Source organism: Sus scrofa, chromosome 14 (genome assembly GCF_054392235.1).
Source record: "Sus scrofa isolate SSC_HxYL_T2T_F1_AM1 chromosome 14, Sscrofa_HxYL_maternal_Yorkshire_Landrace_v2.0, whole genome shotgun sequence".
Taxonomy (NCBI): Eukaryota; Metazoa; Chordata; class Mammalia; order Artiodactyla; family Suidae; genus Sus; species Sus scrofa.
In genome coordinates this window covers 27,967,925-27,992,805 of record NC_139396.1, presented here as the reverse complement: position 1 = coordinate 27,992,805, position 24,881 = coordinate 27,967,925, and the positions used below count along the sequence as shown (strand labels likewise).

The window sequence follows — 24,881 nt, the reverse complement described above, 5'->3', positions numbered from 1 at the left end:
ACGTTATATATATAAAGACTCTCCACCCAATATGGGGAGAAGCTCATCCCCAGAGGCTGGGGCAGGGAAGGAGAGGAAAGAGGGGCACCGACTTTACTTTGTCCACCGAATAGTATATATTTATAGAGCTCATACGTCGAAAACATTACACAGTGAATACCTGTAGCCTCTGGCCCACCCCTCTCCTTCTAGATGCTTATCTCCATGTCCGAACCTGCTGAACCCCTGTTGCACAAACATGTCCAATGCAGCGTCCACTTCAGACTTTGGTGCAGAGCCTGTCCAGCAGGGGGACGCGAGAGAATCCAGCAGAGGTGAGGTGAGGCCGCCCTCACCCACAGCACAGACAGGTCCCAGCCTCTGGCCTCACTCAGTGAGGAGAAAGGGACCCACCCCACCCCGCAAGGCCTTTCCACAGGAACTTGCTATTGGCTGGGCCCTGGCACGGAGGTGCCAGCAGAGGGCGGTGGGGCGGGGTTGGAGGGGTGCCGAACACGCAACTGGCGCTCAGGCTTGGGAGTTGAGGGTGGAGGGTGCGGAGTAGCGCTGGCGGGCATGCTTCTCGCAGTACAGCTCGTCCCCCACCCAGAAGTGCCCGCGCATCTTTAAGTTCAGCCCGCAGTCGGCACAGGTGTAGCAGCCGGGATGGCGGTACCGCCCCTCCTGGATGCGCACAGCCTGGTTCCTGTGGGGACAGGGAATAGACGGCCATTAGCCTGCGGGGCAAGAGAGAGACACAGAGCACCAGGCAGGATGCCACTCTTCCCATTCCGAGAGTCAGGCGCCAGAAAGGCTCCCAAACCTCAGACACTTGCCTCTGCAAGCCTGCCCTCAGGAATCTCACTTTAACAACCCTTCAGCCCGCACCCCCAGAACCCCAATTTTTTCCCTTTTTTTGGTCATCCCCAGGCATATGGAGTTCCCAGGCTAGGAATCAGATCCAAGCCGTAGTCACCGTCGAAGCCGCAGTTGCGGCAACACCAGATCCTTAACCCACTGTGCCTGGTCTGGGGATCGAACCTATATCCCAGTGTGATCCCAAAATGCCGCCGATCCTGTTACACCACAGTAGGAACTCCCAAGACCCCAATTTTTAAAAACTCATTCCTGGAGTTCCCACTGTGGCTCAGCAGATTAAGAATCCAGCTAGTATCCATGAGTATATGGGTTTCATCCCTGACCTCAATCAGTGCGTTAAGGATCTGGCATTGCTGTGAGCTATGGTGTAGGTCGCAGACACAGCTCGGATCCCACATTGCTGTGGCTGTGGTATAGGCCGGCAGCTACACCACATTTGACCCCTAGCCTGGGAATTTCCATGTGCTGCAGATGTGGCCTTAAAAAGAAGAAACTAATAATTAATAAAATAAATAAAAAGTCGTTCTTCCCCCACACAAAGGCAGACAAGCACCATCCTAGGTTTTCTGGACTGAGAATGGAGCAATGGTTCTCAAAGTGTGGCCCCAGGGGCCAGGACCCACAGCATTGCCTCACCTGAGAATGAATTGGAAATGCAAGTTCTGGGGCCAGGGACCTTCTGGAGAGGACGCTCTGGAGGTAGGCCCTGCAATCCCTCTCGGGGGCCCAGGAGCTACGCTTTGGGACCATCAAGTTGGACCCCTTCCTTGGGCCTGCATGGCAGGTCTGCCGATGAAACCCTGAAGCCCATGGAAGCTAGCAATCTGCCTAAAATGACTCATCTGACCCTGGCCCTTGTGCATGGAAGAAACTTACCTGGGGGCAGGGTTCACTTTTCTAGAGAACGTGGCTGCATTATAATGCCACCCACTGAGAAAACTGGATCTACCTCTGGAAAAATTCATCCCATTCCAAAGGGAGAGGGGGAGGGGGTACAAGCAACATTTTCCAGAAGGAGGCACCTCACCCAGAGGCAGATCTCCAGAGGCTTTGGGATTTTAGGAGAAAAATCATAAAGCAATAGCATTTCTTCCTCCTCTGGGGAGGGGCTGAAGAAATCCAGGAGGAGATGATGCAGCAGGAAGAAGCCAGCACAGGCATCTTAAGAAGGCTGAAATAACACCTGAGGTGCCCATCACACATACAGGGTCCCACAGGCCCCTCCCGAGAGCAGCAGGGCCCTGCCCTGCAGGGTGCACCGCCAACACTCACGCGATGCTGGTGCTGCACTTCTCACACGTGTGGAGCTTGGGTGGGGTGGCCAGCACCCTGGAGGTGGGCAGGGAGGACTGGGGGCTCAGTGGGCTGGGCAGGAAAGCAGGCGTGCCACCTGGCAGGAGGGAAACAGACAGACACATCAGAGCTCAGGGTGGCAGCAGCATCCAGGCTGTATTTGTTCAGCCCACCCCACCTTTTCCAGCACAGCTCCAAGGAGGCTTAGCCTCAAAGGCGCACTTAGGAGCAGACGGGAAAGTAACCGTGGGTGTGAGGAGGGTGAGGGGAGAAGGAAGCCATCGTGCCAGATCCCTGGCCGAAGCTGGTCAAAGGCAGGAAACACGTTCAAGGCTGAGTTAGCCCAAGCTCAGGCTGCCTGAGCTGTTCTGTGTCTGACACGTCAGGCCAGGCAGACGCTTCCTCTCATAATCCAGTGGTGATGATATTAAGAGATGGTAATGATGGATAATAACAGCACCATGGTACCTCTGTACAGCTCTCAGAGAGCTTTCATGGGCATTACTGGGCATGACTGTGCCTGAGCCTTGGAACAAGGCTAAGATGAAGCCCACATGCTGTCGGGCAGAAGTGACCCCCAGGACACCCCGAGACTGCAGGGGTAAAGTCACCGTCTGCACTGCCTTCACCCACCGCCCCTCCCTGTGCCCCATTCCCAGGCCTGCTGAGGCCTCTAGGTCCTGATGGACAGGATTTGCTCCAAACCTTCCCCCCTTCTCCTTGCCCTCTCTGAACACCCTCAGGAGCGAAACTTCAGAGTTGAACCAGCCACCAGGTACGGATGAGTCTGTCCATCAAATACCTGTGCCATCCTCTCCCTCCCTGCACCACTGCCCAGGCCGGCCTCTTCATCTCTCCCCTGGGTGAGGTCAATGCCCTCAACACACACACACACACACACACAAACACACACACACACACACACACACACACACACACACACACACACACACACACACACACACTCTCCTGCAGCACCATCTACTTTCTTGGGAGCTGGGCAGCCAGTCTGCCCAATAAACAGAGCTCCTTGGGGGCAGATGTGGGTCCTGACTGCCTTCAACTGCCACATGGCACATGTCTGGGCCATCAGACGGGTCACTAAACGCCTGTCGAGTGAACAGCTGGAGGGCTGGTGAAAGTCTGTACCACTGTGGCTCACTTCGGCACCTCACACACTGTCTGGCGTTATTTAACCAGTCCTCCTGGGTTGGGACACCCCTCAGCCTGGTGTGCGAGGCTTCACAGCCAGGACTTCACCTCCATGGCCACCCTCCATGCAGGACATGGGACAGGCCCACTGCCCTCTGGCTTCTGCCTCCACTTCCACACTGCTCCGACATCACCTTAAGGCCATTTGTTAAATCTTTCTTTCATCTCTCTTCAAAGGCCAAGTCAAACCCTTCTTCCTCCATGACACCCTCCCTGGAGATCCAAGCCCACCACCAACTTTATTGCTCCCTTGGCATTCTCGTCATCCCAGCCAGCACCCCTGGTAACCCCTCCTGGACCGTAAGCTCCTTTAGTGCGGGGGCTCTGGCTGACACAGGTCAGTGCCTGCTCTGAGGGGCACTTAAATACCAATTTAATAACATGCCCAGTCAGGGGGCCGGGGTATGGGGGGGCGTCCCTCCCCTCCGGCATCCCCTGGGTCTCACCTCTCTCCTCAGCCTCCAGGGCTTCCTGCAAAAGCCGAAAGGAGCTGGACTGCCGGGGGGCCACCCGGGCCTCCCGATTTTCTTGCAGCATCTTGAAGACTTCGGAGTCCTCTCTCAGGAGGTGGCTTTCCCCTTCCGAGGCCACGCTGGGGGGATGGGAGAGAAGCAGCCAGGAATGAGGGTCCCTTTCTGGGGAGCTGGGGGGTTAGGATGGGTGTGAGGGCAGAGAAAGAGTTCCTGATGGGGAAAAGGGTTAGGGGGCCAGAGGAAAGCTGACCAGGCTTAGACAGCCCAGGACCCGCAGCCCTCTCCAGGAAGCCGGTCTGTCTCTCACCCCTCCCAGGCCCTCCCAGATCCACCCCCCCCCCATCTCAGAAATCCACTGGTACCTGAGCCTGGGGCTGGAGGAACGGGGACCTGGGGAAGGCTGTGGCGGCAGCACCAGCACAGCCCAGTCGCCGGCCTGCAGGAGGGAGAGGCACCAGGGGAGGAGTCAGTGGGAGGGCGGGCGGGCAGGCGTGGGGCCGGGCCAGCACACCCATCTGGGCGGCTAAGCCCGGCCATTCTGCAGGCCCAACACCAGAGGGCCCCCGGCCCTTGGTGACCAGCAGCCCCCTACCCTGCCCGTGGACCACTGCCTGCAACTGCCTTCGCTGGGTCCCAAAGGGGAGGGAGGCCAGCACTGCGGCTCTGGGAGCGTGAGCGCACAGCCCTCGGGACTGGGCCAGAGGCAGAATGAAGATGAGGTTGCAAAGCCATCAAGAGTGTCCTTCTGCCCCCTCACACGGTGTGTTTGCAGAGATGTTGCACATGGGGGCCTGATGGGCAGAACAAGCAGAGAGAAAGTATGCTGACCCTTTTACAGGGGGGAAAAGGAAACAGAGGGCCAGGACCCCTCTTGTAGTCAGGGCCGGGGCCACATGCAGGTCGTGTCTCCCTGTGCACACTGGGCCCTCCCCTGAGTCAGCTGCCCTGGGAGGTCTGGTCCTGCCCCTGGAGCCTTGGGGAGCCAGGCCCATTTGGGGCCCTGAGCAGAGCCCCTGCTCAGTTCGTGCCGTCCCTCTCGGGGAAAGAGCGTCTCAGAGACAAGCAGGCTGCCACGGTGCACCAGGCTGAGGGCAGTTTCCTCCTCAATTTTAAAATTCACAGTTGGGGGTGAATTATGAGATCAATCAAGCAGAAAAACTGCTTGCGTTCTTAAGCTAAAAACAAAAACTTCGGTCTTAAAAAAACAGTCTAAAGAGTTCCCTTGGTGGTTCAGTGGGTTAAGAGCCTGGCATTGCTGCTGCTGTGGCTCAGGTTGATCCCTGGCCTGAGAACTTCCAACAACAGCAAAAAAGAAAAAAAAAAAAAAATGGGAGTTCCTGTTGCGGCTCAGTGAACTCAACTAATATCCATGAGGATGACGGTTCAATCCCTGGCCTCACTCAGTGGGTTAAGGATCCAGTACTGCCTTGAGCTGTGGTGTAGGTCGCAGATGCGACTTGAATCCGGTGTGGCTGCGGCTGTGGCGTAGGCCAGCAGCTGCAGCTCACATTCGACCCCTAGCCTGGGAACCACCATATGCCACGGGGCAGCCCTAAAAAGACAAAAAAAAAAAAAAAAAAAAAAAAAAGGCAAGACCCTCACCCCACTGGCCCTCTTGCTCTAGCGACATTCTTCTGCTCTTGAGCCTCAACATGTAAGAAGACTAAGGGTCAGAAGGGCAAAGTGGCTGGACTAAGCCACCTAGGGAGTGGGAGGCAGGGCCAGGAGTCCATGCCTGGGCTCCTGGGTGCCTGGTTGGTCAACTGACCGACAGCTGGTGAGACTGTTCCCGCAGGAAGGATGGCCAGCACCAGGTGCTCAAGAACCAGGTCCCATCTCACGTCCTGGACAGGCCAGCATGTGCCCTGCACAGGGGCCCTGGCCAGCCCAGAGGGAAGGCAGGGCTGCCCCAGCTCATGCCAGCCAGTGGGAGAGAGGCAGTTTTCACTTCCAATCTGCCCACTAAAGCCTCTGCCTGCCCAGAGAGGTTTCCAGAAGGCCTCTGCAAGGACAGGTGATGTCCCAGGGGCCAGGCAAGGCCACGGCCACAGCAGTCTGAGGTGGAGCACCTCATCCGTAAGCTCCTCGGCCCCCTTCCTCCTGCCAGACCACCTCCCCTGGGTGGAGAGGAACCCCCCCCAGTCACGCAGGGACACCGCCTTCATAGAAGTGATCTTTCACCTCCAGGTCCCCAAAAGCTTATCACCTGCCTATCAAGAGCTGTCTCAGGAGTTCTTGTCGTGGCTAGGCCGAAACGAATCTGACTAGCATCCATGAGGATGCAGGTTCGATCCCTGGCCTTGCTCAGTGGGTTAAGGATCTTGTGGCTGTGGTGTAGGCCAGCAGCTATAGCTCCAATTTGACCCCTAGCCTGGGAACCTCCATGTGCTGCAAGTGCAGCTTTAAAAAGACAAAAAAGGGAGTTCCCGTCATGGCGCAGCGGTTAACGAATCCAACTAGGAACCATGAGGTTGCGGGTTTGGTCCCTGCCCTTGCTCAGTGGGTTAACGATCTGGCGTTGCTGTGAGCTGTGGTGTAGGTTGCAGACATGGCTCGGATCCCGAGTTGCTGTGGCTCTGGCGTAGGCCAGTGGCTACGGCTCCAGTTCGACCCCTAACCTGGGAACCTCCATATGCCGCGGGAGCGGCCCAAAGAAATAGCAAAAAGACAAAAAAAAAAAAAAAAAAAGGAGTTCCCGTCGTGGCGCAGTGGTTAACGAATCTGAATAGGAATCATGAGGTTGGGGGTTTGGTCCCTGCCCTTGCTCAGTGGGTTAACGATCTGGCGTTGCCGTGAGCTGTGGTGTAGGTTGCAGACGCGGCTCGGATCCCGCGTTGCTGTGGCTCTGGCGTAGGCCGGTGGCTACGGCTCCGATTCGACCCCTAGCCTGGGAACCTCCATATGCCACGGGAGCGGCCCTAGAAATGGCAAAAAGAAAAAAAATTTTAAAAATAAAAAGACAAAAAAAAAAAAAAAAAAAAGCTGTCTCTGACCAATGCCTCTCAAAACGTGTTTGGGGGATGTGAATAAGTGAGTGGCGGGGAGGGGGGAAGCCAGGAGAAATGCTGCAGTTAAACAAGTTTAGGGAATGAAAAAAAGTAAACTTTCTTTCTCACAGGACTTTTCAGAGCGATTAAGGTGCTCAAGTGCAAGGTAACACCCCAGAGGGAACAGTGGGACTCGATGGTCCTACAGCCTCCTCTGTAGACCAGAATGCAAGCTTCCCCGGGTGAGGAATTTCTCTATTTTTCCACCCGTGCATCCCCAGAGTCTAGAAGAGTGCCTGACACAAAGCAGCTGCTCCACAAATATTTGCTGAAGGAATGACCAGGGGCCTCAGGGTCAGAGAAGGGAATTCGGAGCTTCGGGTCTGACTCGAGGCCCAGAGAGTGGAAGGGGGCTTCGTCCAAAGTGACACAGTAGAGGTGGAACTAACCCAGGTCTCCTTGCCACCCTGCCCAGGGCTCCTCTTTACACCCCATGGGTGGTCCCCACGTCTGAGCGAGCATCAGAACCCCAGGGCTCCTTAGGACTCAGATGGGTGCCCCCACCCCCACCCCTGTGGGCACCCTGGCGTCTGCTCTCAGAAGGCGAGGCTGGGGCCTGAGACTCTGCCGTTCTAACAAGTTCCAAGGTGCTGCAGCTGGTTTGAGAGCTTCCCTGTACCACCCACCTCCCTGCCTTGCCGGGGTCACAGATACCGAGAGGAAGGAGGCCAGGGCAGACCCAGCTCATTCCCAGCTGGTGTCAGCCCAGGGTTCTCCCAGAGAAGGCCCCGCCGGTCCACTGCTTTCCCAGCTCCCCAGCTCTATTCTAAAACCTGCCCCATCCTACCTCTGACATCCTGCAGGATTCCTGACCAAGACTTCTCAAGCCACCCCAGCCCACACTCAGCTGTCCCCTCCCAGAACGCCTCCTGCTTTTTTAATTAAGACCATACTGTTCGGGGCTTAATTGTTCCCAAATTGTTTTGTGTGTTTATCTTATCTCTGCAACTACATCTTAAATTCTTTAGAGACCCAGATCTCATCACAGGCATACATCTGTATGCCCACATTGCCTGGGGGGCTGCAGGGAGGGTCCACGGCCATCACCAGAGAGCCCTACCACGCAGCCCCTGGAGGACCCGGCTCCTTCCTCCTCTAGAGCCCCCAGTTCCTAACTCCCTCCCTAGCCTTTTCCAGAGGCTCTGCTTTCTAAAATGCGGAATCAACCCGGAGGTAGGATTTCAGCAGCTGGGCCTCATCCCCTTCACCCTAAAGCCTGGACATGCCCCCCCTAACTCTGCCCCCAGCAGCTGTAGCCCAGGACTCTTAGTCACCTCCCTCCTCACCTCCCCAACCAGAGGGAGGAGAAATTCCATGGGAGGGTGGGGGTGGCTGGCTGTCGCTAGTGGACAGTGGGACCTGGAGGGGGGTCTGGGGGAGCAGGGCAGGGAGGCGGGACAGACGGAGGAAGCCAAGGGCAATGTGAGTCGGGACCACAGTCCGGCTGGTGGTTCTCTGGTGGTTCTCGGGGGCTGAGTCAGAGGAGGAGGAAGGGGGGTGAGGGCTGGGAGTGGGGGGCGGGCATGGGGCTTGGAATGGGGAGGAATGTGTTCAAGAGATGCAGCCAGAGCCAAAGGGAATCTTCCCAACAACAGCAGCAAAACTATTTCGGTCTTGGCCCAAGAGCAACACGAGAGAGGGGAGGAAGCCAACAGGAAGGGGGGAGGCGGCGGCGAGTGGGGGTGTAAGAGGTAGAAGGCCACCTGGGACTGGCCGGCCCGGAGCAGCCAGTGTGACCCGCTGCCAGAGCACTGGCCTCCCAGCTCAGGAGAGGAGCGCGCCTGTTGCTAGGAGACGGAGGCCCTCGCTGCCCAGGTGGGACCAGCCAATGCGGCCTCTCCAGGACAGGGGGCGCCAGCAGGACACCAGGAGCATCCCGCCGGGGACCAGGGGCGCTCTGCTTCCCTCAGTCTCCTCACCTGTCGGCTTCCGGGGCGGCCCCCGTAGGACAAGTGGTCAGCCGTGGCGGGTCCCGGGGAGTGTGCCAGGCTCTGGAGACTGAAACGGGGAGATGGACAGACAGTGTGCGTTGGGTGCCCCCAGGCTGACCCGGGGCCCCCTCAACCCAGCTACGGAGACTTTGAGAGGCTGGCCTGGACCTGGTGGCCAGCGCAAGCTCACCTGTGGCTGGTCACCACCTCTCCAGCGGGAGTATGCGGGCTGGTTGGGGGCAGGGTGGAGAAGGGGCTGCTCGGCCGGGGGCTGAGGGAAGCCTGGCTGGAGCAGGAAGACCGCAGGGAGGACTGGCTGTCAGTGTGCCCCCTCCGGGAGCCCTGTGGGGAGAGGGGACTGGCAGGGCGGGGCCAGGAAGAGCAGGGCGAAGGGCTCCCAGCAGGAGGCACCATCCTACCTGAAAGCGAGTAGCCAACACCTCCATGGAGCTTTCCCCATTGGTCTGCCCAGGAGAGGCAGCCCGAGACCTGAGACGAGGACAGAGGGAGGCCAGGGTCACCGGGGTCCTGGACCCCCCCCCGCCCCAGCCAAGCTGGTCAGGGCTGTAGATTCCAGCTGTTCCCACAGTGGGTCCTGAAGATCGGTAAAATGTCCAAGCCATTCGGACACAGGGAGCCAAGTTTTAACTTTGCCAAATTTACAACAAATAACCATCATCAATGACCACCAGCATTTCTTAAAAGAAAGGACAACTCAGCACTAAAAAGTAGAAAGGACATAATTTCAGCAAACAGTTTGATAAATTCAGTTTAATTAAAAAACTCCTCATATCATCACCCATCCTCCCTGGCTTGGCCTCGCCCTTTCTTTTTCTTTCCTTCCTTCCATCCTTCCTTCTTTTCTTTTCTTTCTTTCTCTCTTTCTTTCTTTCTCCCTCATGTGGAGGGGAGGTGGGCATTTCAGGCAGAGCTTGTCGCTGCTCAGCCTCTGTTTGCAGATGGATTTGGCAGGGGACTGCTGCCTGCATGTAAACAGTACTCTATCTTTCACCCCTGGAGAAACCGAAGCCCAGAGAGGGAGTGTGAGTTGCCCAAATTCCTAAAGGCCAACAAGAGCCATGCCAGCTGCCCCCTCTCCCCAGAGGCCTGTCCCCTCCACCAGCTCCACCCTGGGGTAGCTCCCTCCCTGCCCCTTCAGAAGGTTTCTCCCCCATCAAACAGGGGGGTGTCAGCCCCCTTCCTGCCAGGCAGGCAGCTGAAGGACCTAGAGAACAAGGCGGCCCAGTTTCCCTTCCAATCACCGAGGCTCCCCCATCTCCAGTTCCCCAGGGACCCCCGCCCCCATCCCAGCCCTCCCCGTGGAATGAGCTAGAACCTCAAACAGGAGGCCCCTGGAGAGCTGGGGGCTGGCTGAGGGTGAGGAAGGAGCCCGCCTTGTCCTATACCCAATACCCCATTCCTGGATGTCTGGCCACTTGGAGAGAGGTCAGCAGGAACCTCAGTCACCACCAGCACACCAGCCACAGCCTCCCTGGGGACAGTGAAGGGAGCTCAGGCTTTGGCTCCGCCCAGAGCACTGCTTCCTGCCACAGGGCCTCCAGTGCCTGAGAGGTCTCCTGGGGGAGGGGGACTGCCTGAGGTTAGGAGAGGTTTGGGCAAAAGAAAGAAGAAATGAAGATCCTTAACCTACCCAACGTGGAGCTGGAGGCCTGGGGGTATTCAGCCAGGCCCCCCCTCCCTGGTGGGGGCGTCCGTCTAAGAGGCACCAGAGAGGAAGTGATGGTGTCAGCAGCTCCCTGCCCCTCCCCCGCCCCATTGGGCTTCTGGTGGATGTTGGTCCCCTTCCCAGATGCCAAGAGCTCCTCTCCACCCTCCTCCTCTGGGTCCCACTCCTGCAAACACTCATGTGCCAGAGAGGCACGAAGTAGTCACTGCAGGGGGCAGGGCCTTGAGAGTGTCAGGGAGCCAGCTTCTGCAGCCCTGCAGGGCGGTGGGGGGAGGAGAGGGCCTGGAGCCTGGGGGTGCAGAGAGATTGGTGGTGGGGGCGGTGGCAGAGGCGCAGGAGGTACCTGACTCAGGTTCAAGGCCCGCCCAGAGGGTTCTCCTGGCTGGGGATCTCCCCGCATTCCTGCCCTGTGACTCACCGGGAGGCTCCACCCGGGGGAGATACCTGTACCCCCCCAGTCAGGCCTCCAGGCTGAAGCCTGAGAGTCGGCATTCACCAGCAGGGCCCAGAGAGGCAATGGGGAGCGACAGAGGGGCTCCACAAGGCGTGAGCCCTCAAACTCCTCACCCCTCAGGGTCCAAACAAAGGCCCTCCCCTCCCCTCTTGGAGGCAGAGGCCCTGGACACCCAGCCTTAGGGGCACCTTTCCGCTCTTCAATCCACTTCATGCCCACGCCTTGTACCCCACGCTCCTGGGAACTAGTTAAACCTGGGCGTCCAGGTGGCTGATGCCAGCCTGCCCTGCCTATGACCACACATCCAGCTGGATACAGGGACATCCCTCAGCCCCCCTGCTGCAGCCCCAGGGACAGGGACCTTCTCGCACATGAGCCCCAAGGGCTTGGGAAGGCCAGGTGGAGCGGAGGGCAGGGCTGAGGGCAGCCACTGTGCAGGGAGCTGGTGGAAGAATGCTGGCAGGCCCAGCAGAGGTGGAGGGCCTACCGGTCCAGCTGCAGCCTCAGGGGTGAGGGGCTCTGGCGAATCTTGCTCTGGGCTTCGGCATGAAGCATGCCCTTTGCACTCTCCCCGTTGATGGCCACAATAATGTCACCAGGCCGGAGGTCGGCAGCCTCGGCCTTGCCCCGCTCGGTGACCTGTAGGGATGAGGATCAGGGAGTCTGAGGTGACCCTTAGGTAGGGATGGAGGAGAAGGGATTTTCCGGTCCTGCCCAGGAAACGCAGGGGCTGGTTTGAGCCAAGCTGGCCTGCATCCGCCTTTAATATCTCTCTCCCTGCCAACTAGTGTCCACCCAGCTAACCAGCTAATCCCCTCCGAAAGCTGGAGTGGCAGCCCCCCACCCCGCCCCCACCCCAGCACTGGCATCCTAAGGGGCCTCCCTAAGAACAAACGTGTAATGGCAGAATTTCAGGAGCTGTGCTTGGAAATACTTTCGGATAGAGAGCCCTGCCCGTGCAAATCAAATCATGCAGGTGCTGCCCGCGCGCAGGCCCTCTGCGTGAACACTGCCTGGCCTGGGCCTGGGTCAGGGGAAAGCTGCCAAGAGTGCGGGGCTCCTGTTGGAGCAACCACCCAAAATGGCTGCCAGCAGGTTCAGGGTTGGTGACCAAGGAGACAGGAGCAGGCCCTGCCCTTGGCCCAGCTCCCCTTCCCTTCCCACCCTAGAAGCCTGTTCCTGAGGTGACCACCACATCCCCACGGCAATGGGGCCCCAGCCCTCCCAGGGCCAACAATCCCAGGAGCAGGCCTCTGGCTTCACAGCAAAAAAGAAGTGTCTGTGAGGAGCGGGTGGATGGTGGGGGGCGGGGGGGGTGTCCACCCTGACTTCGGGGGAGCGGGAGTACCCCCCGATCTCCTGGAACTAGCACTTACCTTGGTCACTGTGATAGGCATGTGGAAATCCCTGCCTCCGGAGATGCGGAAGCCCCAGGGCGCCGGCCCCACCACATCCACTGTCAGCGCCATACCTGAAGGAGAAAGGATGGAGAGATGGAGCCTGCCACCCAAAGGGATGCTGTGAGGTGGCAGGAGAAGGGGGTGACAGGTCCCTAGAGCAGCCAGTCAGGGGCTGGGGGTGGGTGGAGGTGGGTAGAGGAAGTGACTAACTCCCGCCCCGCATGCCCCAGTTTCACTTCCCCCCACCCTGGGAAGTCAGACTCTGAGTTCCCCCTCTGCCATCTCCAGCAGAGCGGCTCCCTGGAGGCAGCTGTCGGGGTGCTAGACGGGGGCTTGCAGGCAGGGCTGGCAGGTGGTAAAAATCAGCATTTCCTCCCTTTCCCCCTCCTCCACCCTCAAGGCTAAGTCCCCTTCGCACTTGCTTCCTGTCCCCCAAACCGACAGCACAAGGTACTTCCTCCCTGCTCTAGGAACAGAAGTGACAGCACAGAAAGGGGTGGCACCACCTCAGACTTTCAAGTAGTTGGCTGGTGGGGGGCGGGGCAGCTGGCCGAGGTGGGGCCAGGGTCTTCAGAGGAGAGGGGCCTCCCCCGCTGCCTGCGGTCCCGGGCAATGTGGTCCAGGTAGGCAAGACGCGGCTTCCCACCGCCCCCAGGGGCCTGCTGCCCTCCCAGCGGCTCCAGCAAGAAGGACCGGCTCATCTGCCGAACTGGGCACACCCACCCCGCTGGGCACTGGCCAGCAGGGCGAGCTGATTGATGCTGCCTGGGAGCCGGGGCCACGGGGCCTCTCATCCACTGCCCCTCGGCTGGGTAAGGGAGTGTCTCTGCAGATCAGGCCCTCGTAGGATTTCCTGAGCCTCGAGCTCTGGAGTCAGGAGCCAACCCAGGCAGGAAGCTGCAGTGCCAAGCTGGGCCACCACCCTGCCCAGCACCCACCCTGGGGCTGCCCCTGGGGAGGCCTGCAGACTACAAGTGCTGCCCAAATTTCTCAAGCACTCGGGGACCACGGCCCGCGTCTCGGGGCCTGGGGAGGGGGCGCAGGGCAGGCTTCACCTTTTGACCAGGCCCAGTCTCTGTCCCTCCCTCGGGCCCCAGGTCGGCGCTGGCAGCTCGCAGATGCCTTGGATTCCCAGACCTTTGAGCCGGTCAGTGGACTCCGCGCCGGGGGCCGCCGGGAGGTGCCCGGCTCGTCGGCCCGGCTCGCCCAGTTCTGGCGCCTTCTAAGCTCCGAAGCTAAAGCACCCGTGGGCTGAGGGGCTGGAGGAGGAGCGCCCGGGACGAGAAAGCCCAGCTCGCGGGAGGCGCCCACCGCAGACGAGGCTGCGGGGAGCGGCCGTTCGCGAAGTCCCGGCGCCGAGCGAGCCGCGGGAGCGCAGGGCAGCGAGGGCGCCGGACCCGGCAGGTCTCCGGCGGTGCGGACGGCGCGCAGGTGGGCGCGCTCCCCGGGCTCCCGCTCACCTGTCGGGCTGGGCGGCCAGGCCCGGGAGCGAAAGGAAGGCTAGGAGCGAGGCGAGGAGACGCCGCCGCCGCGGTCTGTCCGACTCTGGGGAGAGCCCGCTCGGGGCTCCGGGACCTGCCTCCGCCCATGTGATCCCGGGGCCGCCCTTGCCGCCGCCCCTGGCCGGGGAGGCCGCCTCCTCCGCGCAGCCCAGCCCCTCCACTGCCACCTGGCCGGCGCCGGCTCGAGGCCCGGGGATACTCTCCCGAGAGCCCCCTAGAGGCTGCGGGGTGTCCCCACCTTCCCGAGGGCAGGGAGGAGTTCTGGAGACGGGCGCCGGGCCACACTTCGCCGACAGCTGAGGCTGCCGCCCCCGAAGCTCGCCCAGGTCGCCCGCGCCCACCCCTTCTCCTAAGGGGCCCTAAGCTCCTCTACCCCCAGCCTGGGGCCGGGCGGGGGAGGGGACGGGCCGGCCGGGTCTGTCTGCGGTCTGCGCGACTCCCCCGCCCACTCCAGGCTCCGACGCTGGCGCGGATGCAGCCCCGACACCCACAAATCCCAAACTAGGGGCCGCCCCTCCGCCTTCATGCCCGGCCGGCGCGCTCGCTGGGCGGCAGCCGCGGACTGCTGCGGTTCTTCTGGCTGCGCAGAGCTTCCCTGCTTGAGATGCGCCGCGAGCTTGCTCCACTCAGGTCGACCAGCCAGGCCCAGGAGGAGATGGAGACTCGGGAGAGAGGTGACACGGCGCCCTCCGGGACCTCCCTCACTCTTGTGGGCTGAGGCCTTTTCCGTTCCTGGCTGCCTTCCACTCAGCCTTTCTGCCGCCCTGCCCGGGGCCAGCCACTCCCAACAACGACCACCGGCCCTCGTCCCGAGTGCCTAGCCCTCTGCCAACCACCTGGAACCCCTACTCTAGGGATCAGGGGAGAACTTGCCAAGGAGAGGCCCCAGGCCCCAGCTCAGAACCATCTGGCAAATGGTTTTCCCCAGAGCCAAACCTGGCAACCCTCACCCTGGGGACCTGGGGGCCCACCAGAGCCGCTCTCGCATCTCCCACTGGTCTCCTCGACTTTACCCTCCGCCAGGCTGGCCTGTTTCCAGGGGAGCACACCTGTGGGCACAGCTGTAACTTGCCTGCCTCAGGTGTGAGTCATTCCCTCCGGGTTCCCTCTGCAAAGGAGTGCCCTCACCACCTCTCTCGCCTACCTATGCCGTCTCATCTCTGGACTCCCAGACCTGCCCGTCTCCAGCACGGTTACCTCCCCTGTCCCTCGCCTCCAACAGCCTCTGTCCTCCCTGTGTGTAAGCCACTCTCCCACTAACAAGTCCCGGGCCTCCGGGTGAGGCCTCTTTGCCTGATTCACCTGTTCTGCCTCCCCAACTAGACTGGAAGCCCCCAAGGGAGCAGGAAGCTGCAGTTAGGGCAGGCACTGCCTGGGGAGAACACAGACCTAGCCTCAAACACCAGCTCTGCCTCTTCCTGGCTGTGTGACCCCAGGCAAGTTCCTCAGCCCCTCTGGGCCTCAGTTTCCCTTGTGTAAACTGGGCATGATGCATAGCTTTCCCTCTTGCTGTATGCATTGCTTCCCATCCCCTCCACCCCTCCCATCCCTGGTGTAAATCTGTGCTGTGCTTCCTTGGAGGGCAGGGTGGGTTCTAGTCTGGTTCATTGCTCCATTGCTAGAGCCTAGCACAGGGCCTGGCCCACAGCAGGCATTCAATTAAATTTCGTTGAAAGGATATTGTTTGAATGAATGGATTAATTTCCCTTTCCTCGCCACTCATTCCCACCTCACCAATTTGCGGCAGGTACTCAGTTTTGCCCCTTTGTGCTCAGACTTGGATAGCCTCTAGAAAAATCTGCAGGTTCATCTGCAGGATTTTCTTCTTTCCTTCCTCCCTCTCTTCTTCCTTTCTTCTTTTCTCTCCTCTTTCTTTTTTAATGGCCACGCCTGCAGCATGTGGACATTGCCAGGCCAGGGATTGAATCTGAGCCTCACCTGTGGCAATGCTATATCCTTTAACTCACTGCGCCCTGCAGGGATCAAACCCACACCTCGGTATCAACCTGAGCTGCTGCAGGAGGGATTCTTAGCTCACTGTGCCACAGCGGGGACACCTTATCTGCAGGTTTTCTGCCCCACGCAGTCACAAAAGACAAAGGCAGCAGACTTCAGCACACACCCCCTGGATCAGAAGGGCATACTGTTCTGTGGCCCCAGGCATGTCACGTACCCCACTGGGATGAGCATCCCCAAGGACCTAAGGTCCTTTCTGGCTCTGATGCCCTGGTTCCCCTCACTCTTCCCTCCTTGTGCCGAGTCAAGGCAGAGAAGGGGTCATGTCCAGGCAGGGTGCGACCTGCTGAAGAGGCTCTGGGGCCCCACCAAAGAGAGGGTGTGGATTTGGTTTCTGCCTCCAGGAAAGGAAGTCTCAGCCCTTAGATCTTTTGAGGGCATCGGGCTGGGAGGAGCTAGGAGGGTATCAGGAGCAGGCTAGCAGGTTCCTGAAGAATGGTCACTTCCACAGGATAGGCTGGACCTGCCACCTTAGCAGCAGGCTGTGGTGAGCACTGCAATGCATGGAGGAGAGAGAGTAGGTCTTGTTCTTCAAGCTCCTCTTTAACCACCAGTGGGGCCCGGGCCACACCCAGGCTCAAGGAACCTGCCAGGGACCAGCCACAGCCCTGTCATTCTCAGGCCTCTCCCACCTCTCCTGACAGAACTGGGCACCACTACCTCTTCCCACCCACCTTGGATGGCGGTGCCCTAAGTGACAGGCCTAGATGACAGGATTGCCAGGGCGAATATCAGAGAGGCCCCGCCCGGGGCCGCCCCTGACCTCATGCCTGACCTTCCTTCTCCAGGGCCTCTGGACAAGGACTGCCCAGGCATTGGTAGACTGTGCAGAGGCGGCAGTAGTCATCAGAACTGACTCCAGCATTCTATGATGGTGTGACCCAGATGACTTAATTTCTCAGCCTCAGACTCTCCTCCTGTAAAATGGACTCATAACCTGCCTGTTGGGATGCTTACTTCAGCTAACATGTGGGTAGCACCTTATGCCCTGCTCACCTCCCAGCAGCGACCAAGGGATGGAGCTTTTCTTCCTCGTTAGAGCAGCCAGGCTCAGACTGTGCCACCACTGTGGCCCCGCAGGAACCAAGCCCCAGGACTCTGCCCTTGAGCCAGAAGAGTTGCCTTGGCTAGCTGTGCCCCACCACTCCCAGCTTCCTGCAGTCGATTGACTGCTCAGAAACCCAGCCCAAAAAGAAAGTAAATACACACACACACGAGAGCTTTGGTGTGTAAGTGGAGCTCACAGAAGGAAAACATTAGGAACAGAACAAAGAGAAATGTCATCCAGTTCAGCAACCCCACAGCAGTTCCAGAACCAAACAGCCCACAAACAAGGCCACATTCAGCTCCCATCTCTGGTTTCTCCCCACAGTCACGCTTTACCCTGGTCCCTGTGACGTTAGTTCTCTCAGCACTGCCTGCCAGAAGCTGCCCAGTCCTCTCGGCTGCCCAATCCTGCCTGAGACCTAAGGGCTGAAATCTTCAGAGATAATAATGGTGCTCTTCCAGCCTCCCCTTACGCGCGCACACACACACTCACACACTCTCCCACCTGATTCCCAGCCCAGCCTACTGCAGAAAGAATTCCCATAATCCTAAACAGGAGTCCTCCTCTCCCACCCCCAAGGGAAAGGACAGGAAGCAAGGTCTCTGTAGCCAGATTTATTTTACATTCTCTTCCAGAGGGGACTTGGGGGTTGGGGGGAGCTGGACAGGCAGGAGGACAGCACACATCAGCCACCCTGGAAAACATTTGGGACAGGCCAGTCCTTGGAGGCCCCACCCTTCCTGGGCACAACAGCAGCAAGACAATAAGCACAGCCCAGGCCCAGGGAAGAAGGGGCCTTGGGGCAAGACCTCTTGCCCGGAAGCCTCCAATGCTGAGAAAGTGCTGCATCCATCCCCCACTTCGCTCCCAGGCTCAGCTGGAGGCAGGAAGGCAAAGGGGACTGCAGCAGGCAAGCTGGAGAGAAAGGGGAGGAATCCCCTCTGGGCACAGGCGGCCTTTGGTTAGGAAGCTGGTCCTTGTTAGAGGAACCCCACGGGGGTGAAGCTGGGAGCCGATCCCTGTTAGAGGAAACGCCATAGCAGGGTGGGGTGAGGGGGGTCTGGTCTCAATAAGGCCGGGAAACAGTTTCCACTTCAAAGCAGACCTCTATATTTGGGGAGTGGGGTAGGGCAGGAAATAAAACGGCTGTTAGAGGAATGCGTGTGAGTGGTGGGTGGGAATCAGTCCAGGGGGCTTTGAGGGAGGTTCCGCGGGAAAGGCTGCCGGGGTTGTCAGCAGATGCCAGCAGCTCAGGTCCTGGGGGAGGAGGATGTGGGAGAGAGGGGTCCTCTCTCCCTCCCATAAGTGCTACTGCTCCCCGCCCCATCCTGGCTGGGCTCTGTGTTGCCACGGAGACCACTCACACCGGGGCTACGTAATTTCCAGGGAATGTCCCAAATTTCTGAGTCCTCCGGGAGACACCTGAAAGAGGAAAGACAGCATTCCCCACTTTTTTTTAAACCGAGATGTGGAGGCGAGAGTCCCGCCCTCTGCTGGCAGTGTCCAGAACTGCAGGTGGAGTCCCGGTCCCGGGGCGGGAGGATTTGCTTTGCCTCACTCCTGCCCCTAGTGGCAGAAGCTTGGAGGGGCCAAACCACATGTCGGATTTCGATAATGATGGGCTAATCTGAGCACTCAACATCTGTGTATAACTTTGCACACAGCACTGAACAACCCCACCCGTCCTCAGGAAAGCAAGAAAGCAGGAGGATGAATCATAGAACTTAAATCGGGAGGAATCTCACTGGTCTGGTATGACTTCCTCATTTTAGAGGTGAGGCAGGTAAGGCCTAAGAGCAGGCTGAATGATACTCCCAAAACACTCAGCTGCTTAGGCAGAGGCTTCCCTGTCTGCCACGACCCCAAAGAAACCTGTGTCCTGGGGTGGCAGAGGAAAGGCTAGAAGATACAGGAATATAAAATGAAAGTAAAGCCCTAGGGCTTCTTTTCTCTGCAGGTGGCCATCCTGGCTTCTTTCTGAGCAGCCCAGGCCCATCTCGCCCCCAGGCGTCACCTCCCTTCTGCTGCCTGAACTGCCTTCTTTCTCCTCTCTGCCTCCCCAACTCCTTCCCCTGTTCTGAGAGGCCTAGCTCCCCTACTTCTTCCAGGTGTGTCTGAAGCTTGGTCAGTCGTGAGGTGCTGGGATTCAGATGAGAAAGGGTGGGCTGCCAGGTCAAGGGACCACCCCTATGGCCACTCCTGCCCAAGAAGCCCTCCAAGCCCTTCAGGCCCTGCGGCGTGAGGAGCGGGAGCTTCTGGATGTCCACTGCTATCCGAGGACAGCCCTGTCCTCTGAAGCGGAGGCATGGACATGGCTTGCCCACTCTGGGAAAAAGGGCCATGTGAAGCCTGCTGGGTTGGTCACCTTAAACCAGGCCAAGGCCAACCTAGGGCTTCCTGCTTTAGTCCTTTGCCTGAGCTGCTCTTCGGCCAGCCTTGAGGGCTGGGATCTTTCTTTGCTGTCTCCTTTTGGGGGTAGAGAAGGGAGCAGGGGATACACAGGCGTGAGACATGGTCCTTTCCATCAGGAGCTTAGTGTCTCAGGAGACAGAGGTCTTGGAAGGTCCAGGCCCCAGAAGTAGAGGCCTGGGGGTCGGGAAGTCCACTGCCCTGAGTCCAACTGACTTCATCAGTGACCCTGAGCTTCTCTGGTTTCTTCCCAGGCCTCGCCCCTATTCAGAGAATGAAGGCAGATGACAAAAGCGCTGGCTTTAGGGAAGCAGCCAGCGCCAGGCTGGAAGTAGGTGAGGGCTGGTCAGCTCGAGAACCTTTGCTGAACTAGCACTGGCAGGCACCCACATTCCCCCAGAATCCTGAGATACCCCTTCTGGCCTGCCCCCCAACCCATCCACCTAGAACCCTGAGATATACCTGCCCCCAGCCTACCCACCAGGCCCACGTACCCACAAACCAGCCATCGTCACACTGCTGCATGACATCCACCCGGTCCCCCTCCCGCAGCTCCAGCTCATCCTCGTTCTGGGGCCTGTACTGGTACATCGCCCGGTACCTGCAGGAAACATCATCATAGCAACCACCAGAGCCCTCGCCCCTTCTTCAGACCAGGCCTGAATAAAACCAAGGTTATGGAGTTCCCATCGTGACTCAGTGGATTAAGAATCTGACTAGTATCCATGAGCATGTAAGTTCAATCCCTGGCCTCACTCAGTGGGTTAAGGATCCGGCGTTGCCCTGAGCTGTGGTTTAGGTTGCAGATGCGACTCCCATTTCACATTGCTGTGGCTGTGGTGTAGGGCGGCAGCAGTAGCTCCAAATTGATCCCTAGCCTGGGAACTTCCATATGCAGCCCTAAAAATAAAAATACAAATAAGACCAAAGTTGGAGTTGCTGTTGTGGCACAGTGGAAATGAATCCAGCTAGGAACCATGAGGTTACAGACTGGATCCCTGGCCTCATTCAGTGGGTTACGGTTCCAGCATGCTGTGGTGTAGGTCCCAGATGCGGCTCGGATCTGGCATTGCTGTGGCTGTGGCATAGGTCAGCAGTACAGCTCCGATTGCACCCCTAGCCTGGGAACCTCCATATGCTGCCGGTGCGGCCCTAAAAAGCAAAAAATAAGTAAATTAATAAAACCGAGGTTGCTACATCCTCTGGATTTCCCAGAGTCCCTCCATGCTCCCATTAGCCTCTGCCCCCCGCCTCCTCCCGGGATGATGACTGTGTCTGGCTTTAGCACATCGTTCCCTAGGCCTGCTGTCTGCCCTCTAAGCCCCTTATCGCCCAAACCCCACCTCCTTTGAGCTCCCAGTGCCTTCAAATCTGTCCTACCAGTTCCCACACTTTGCGCACACACGTGCTAACCTCAGGGCTGGAAACCCAGTGAGGAGACAGAGGCCGAGGGGCCCAGTGTGAGAAAATTGCTTTAAGGCTCAGGGCTGGCAGGGACAGGTCAGGAACACTGCAGACAAGCGTCCCTCCCAAAATCACCCATTAGCCCTAAAAGGACAAGCACTCCTTGGTAGAAATTTACCAAATCCACCCTGTGGGGGAAGGGTGGGTGGGTGGGGTCCATGTGCTCAGCACTGCCTTCCAGGAAGCCCCCCACCCCTGATCAAGCACCCCAGAGGGTACTCACGGGGTCCAGTGTATCTGAGTGGTGTTGAGGGAAGAGGTCCCCTGGTCCAGGGGACGGCTGGAGACTCCGGGATGGGACAGAGCTGACCCAGGGGTGCTGAGACTCTGCGGTCCACAGGAGGGAAGGCAGACAGGCAAGCATGAGGGAGGAGGAGGGAACGGGCCCACCCACTTCACTGGGAGCAGCCTCCCAGGCTGCCTCGTCCTAGCTTACCACCCCACGGCAAGAGGAGTCCTGCGCGCTGGCCGGGTCTGCCCATAACTGTTTGCTGAGTGAATGGAGGCACGCAGGGGTGGACGCGCTCTCCTGGGGCCTGTGTCACCATGACGACCACTGACTATCATTGACCCTCCAGCTACCATCTGCCAACTGCCCTCTGCAGCGGGAATGCCTAACCCCCCTCTACAGGGGAGGGAACCCAAATTCAGAGAGGGTAATTCATTGGCCCAAGGTCCTACAGCAGGTACGTGGCAGACCCCTAACTCTGGGCACACACTGTCCTAGAGGCAGATGCAGGTAAATCCCAAGAGTGGATTCTGGAAAGTCGGGAGGCCTGGACTGGCTTTGGGGTCCCCCCCAGAGAGCCCCGCCTGCCTGGGCTGCAGCACAAGGTTCTGCTCAGTCATCCCACTAAACTGTCCTTGGCAGTCTGGGAGGGACTCTGAAGCTCAGAGTCTTAGGAATGGAGGATACAGTGTTGGCAGCAAGGCTCAGCTCTGTTGTCTGAGGCAGGACATCGTACCTGAGTCTGGGGTCTGGGCTCCTGGGCAGGGAAGGAGAAGCCAGTGCGGCGGGGGGAGGTCCGGCCACCCCAGTCGGTGGGGTCAGCTGGGCTGTGCGGCGTTAACGGGGAGCTGTGGTGATGGGCCAGGCGGGTGGCATTCAGGCGGGGGGACGCAGGCAGCTGGGGGCCATCTTCGCAGAGCCGGAGCCGGGGCTCCCGGCTCACCTGCACGTAGCTGGCAGGGAAGATGCCCTGGCGTCCGGTGCCGGAGATACGGCCCTCGTACCAGTGCTCATTCACCTTGCGGATCAGGCAGATGCGCTCCCCCTGGTGGCAGAGAGGGAGTTAGTGTCTGCAGAGCTCTCTGGGCACGACACAACAGAGGGTGCCGACCTGGGGGGGGGGTCTCCTTTAAACCTAACATCCTGCTTAGAGGGATCGGGCTGGGAGAGGGTCAGCAGGCTATGCAGAGGTCACACAGCTCAACAACAGGCTGGTAAGAAGCTCTAGGCGGGCACCAGCCACCAGTGCCATGACTGGCCCTTCCCTGCCTCTGCCCTGGGGGATCCTATCACCACTGCATCAAAAAATAAATTCCCTGAGAGCAGCTGGCATGTCCTCAAGGCTGCATGCTGACGGATGCCCTGGGAAGGCTGGTCTCCCCCCCTCCACACCCCTGCCAAATCCAACCACCTCTATCCCCCTTCTCCCTGGGCCAGCTCTTCTGGGAAACCATTTATTAGGGTCATTCACGGCTTCTGTCCCCCAAATCAACCAAGGGAGGTCAGTTCCCTGCTTTCTAGGACAACATTTTTCAAGCTTCCTGGACCATGATCTGTAGTAAAAATATATGTATGTTTTAACAGCAATCCAGTACAGGGTCTAGTGATTAGGACTGATGGTCTAGTGGTTAGGACTCGGTGCTTTCACCCCTGCAGCCTGAGTTCAGTCCCTGGTCTGGCAACTAAATGATCCCACATCGAGCTACTGCACGCTGCAGCCAAAAAACAAAACCAGGAGTTCTCGTCTTGGCTCAGCAGTTAGCGAATCTGACTAGGAACCATGAGATTGCGGGTACGATCCCTGGCCTTGATCAGTGGGTTAAAAGATCCGGCGTTGCCGTGAGCTGTGGTGTAGACTGCAGACGCGGCTTGGATCCTGCGTTACTGTGGCTCTGGTGTAGGCTGGCAGCTACAGCTCCAATTCGACCCCTAGCCTGGGAACCTCCATATGCTGCAGGAGCGGCCCAAGAAATGGCAAAAGACAAAAAAAAAAAACCCACAAAAAACAAAAAACCAAAACCAAAAAAACCCCACACAATTAAACAAACAAAAACAATGATAATCCAGGACACACACACATATACACAAAGCTGCCTAAAAGTTTTCTTTCCTTTTTTACCGGCTGCACCTGTGGCATATGGAAGTTCCCACGCTAGGGGCTGAATCAGAGTTGTAGATGCAGGCCTACACCACAGCCCCAGCAACGTCGGATCTAAGCCACATCTGCGATCTGTGCTGCAGCTTGTGGCAACGCCAGATCCTTAAACCATGAGTGAGGCCAGGGATCCAACTCGCATCCTCACAGAGACTATGTCGGGTTCTTAACCTGCTGGGCCACAATGGGAACTCCATAAACTGCCTAAAAGTTTCATAAAATACCCTTTCTATGTGCAAAGCATTCTAAGATCTCCATTCTATTTGTTTAAAAATGCTGATTACGATCCTCAAAGCCTACCAACCTACAACACCAACCTACAATTTGTTGTTACTGTTGTTGTTGTTTGTCTTTTTTCCCTTTTAGGACTACACCTGCGGCATGTGGAGGTTCCCAGGTTCGGGGTCTAATCGGAGCTGTAGCCGCCAGCCTACACCACAGCCACAGCCACACGGAATCTGAGCCACGTCTGTGACCCACACCTCAGCTCACAGCAACACTGGATCCTAACCCACTGAGCAAGGCCAGGGATCGAACATGCAACCTCATGGTTACTAGTCAGGTTTGTTAACCACTGAGCGATGACGGGAACTCCCCAACCTACAATTTGAAAATAGCGCAACCACTCTGGAAGTTTTGAACTTTATTTATTTGGCCACACCCATGGCATGTGGAAGTTCCTGGGCCAGGAATCAAACCTGCGCTACACTTGCAGCCTGGCCTGTGCCACAACTGCGTTGCAAAGGGAAGTTTCTTGAACTTTTAAAAAATGGGCTAGGCATTCCCGTCATGGCTCAGTGGAAATGAACCCAACAAGTATCCACAAAGATGCAGTTCGATCCCTGGTCTCACTCAGTGGGTAAGGATCCGGCGTTGCCATGAGCTGTGGTGTAGGTTGCAAAGGCGGCTCAGACCCTGCGTTGCTGTGGCTCTGGCGTAGGCAGGCGGCTACAGCTGCGATTGGACCCCTAGCCTGGGAACCTCCATATGCTGTGGATGCAGCCCTAAAGAGACCAAAAAAACAGGGGGGCTAAATTAAGGGAAAATATATCCATAGAGACTGGAAAAATATGAAATACTAGGTGAATATGGGGACACTTGATTCTTTATGCAAATTTTTTACTCCATATATTTACCTATGTCTACATCTGCCCCCTCCTCCCACCCTGCCCCTCACTTCCCGCCTGGCCTGGCCGCACCTTTCGGAAGGAAAGTTCAACCTCCAGATCCCCCTTGAAGTTGTACTGGGCCACAGCTTCTCCATACTCCAGCACCTGGTAGGTTGGAGGCTTGATGGGCTTGGGGATCTCATCTGCAGGCAGCACCTGCAGGAAGAGAGGTCAGGAGAAAGATTCAGCCTGGGCATCAGCTGGCACAGACATGGAGCTCCTGGGAGGGTAGAGGTCACAAAGAGAGGGTAGTATGGGCATGATCTGTCCCCAGGCCAGAGAGGAGACGGACAAAGCCTGGGGGTAGCCAGATGTGCACAGCCAAGGGGATGGTTAGTCCCAGAACGCTTCCAGGAGGAAGAACTTCCACCAGAGGTATATGGAGTGGGCATCACTAGAGTGGACAATGGCAGTGCAGAGATGAGAAAGTTTAAATTGTCTTTTTTTTTTTTTTTTTTAGGGCCACGCCCACAGCACATGGAGGTTCCCAGGCTAGGCGTTGAATCAGAGCTGCAGCTGCTGGCCTACACCATA

General features: G+C 58.2%; 2 protein-coding genes across 14 annotated transcripts in view; both read right to left on the bottom strand.

Annotated features, from left to right (window-relative positions):
* Positions 1-92: 92 nt before the first annotated feature.
* Positions 93-14,566, bottom strand: PDLIM2 (PDZ and LIM domain 2). 6 transcript variants are annotated; one of them, XM_084997619.1, is made up of 10 exons: positions 14,349-14,566; positions 12,332-12,426; positions 11,443-11,594; positions 9,234-9,303; positions 9,005-9,156; positions 8,803-8,881; positions 4,199-4,272; positions 3,810-3,955; positions 2,131-2,248; positions 93-685 (listed from the first exon to the last, which is right to left on the bottom strand). In XM_084997619.1, the coding sequence occupies exons 2-10, from the start codon at positions 12,422-12,424 to the stop codon at positions 508-510; spliced, it is 1,062 nt and encodes a 353-aa protein (XP_084853745.1). In that variant the 5' UTR covers positions 12,425-12,426; positions 14,349-14,566; the 3' UTR covers positions 93-507. The 6 variants fall into 6 exon arrangements, with proteins under 6 accessions (XP_084853745.1, XP_084853744.1, XP_084853747.1 ...); XM_084997618.1 differs by lacking the exon at positions 14,349-14,566 and adding an exon at positions 13,411-13,902; XM_084997621.1 differs by lacking the exon at positions 14,349-14,566 and adding an exon at positions 13,493-13,902 and having other exon boundaries at positions 9,234-9,535.
* A 2,954-nt stretch (positions 14,567-17,520) lies between these two features.
* Positions 17,521-24,881, bottom strand: part of SORBS3 (sorbin and SH3 domain containing 3) — a 28,252-nt gene continuing 20,891 nt past the window's right edge. For all 8 annotated transcript variants that reach the window (XR_014828282.1, XR_014828284.1, XR_014828283.1 and 5 more), the window contains 5 exons: positions 24,378-24,503; positions 21,760-22,068; positions 21,018-21,121; positions 19,825-19,931; positions 17,521-18,343 (listed from right to left, as the gene is read on the bottom strand). Coding sequence is in view for 5 of the 8 variants with exons in the window: in XM_021073000.2 (XP_020928659.2) it covers positions 18,282-18,343; positions 19,825-19,931; positions 21,018-21,121; positions 21,760-22,068; positions 24,378-24,503 (708 nt within the window). In the remaining 3 variants the exon portion in view is untranslated. The remainder of the gene's footprint in view (positions 18,344-19,824; positions 19,932-21,017; positions 21,122-21,759; positions 22,069-24,377; positions 24,504-24,881) is intronic.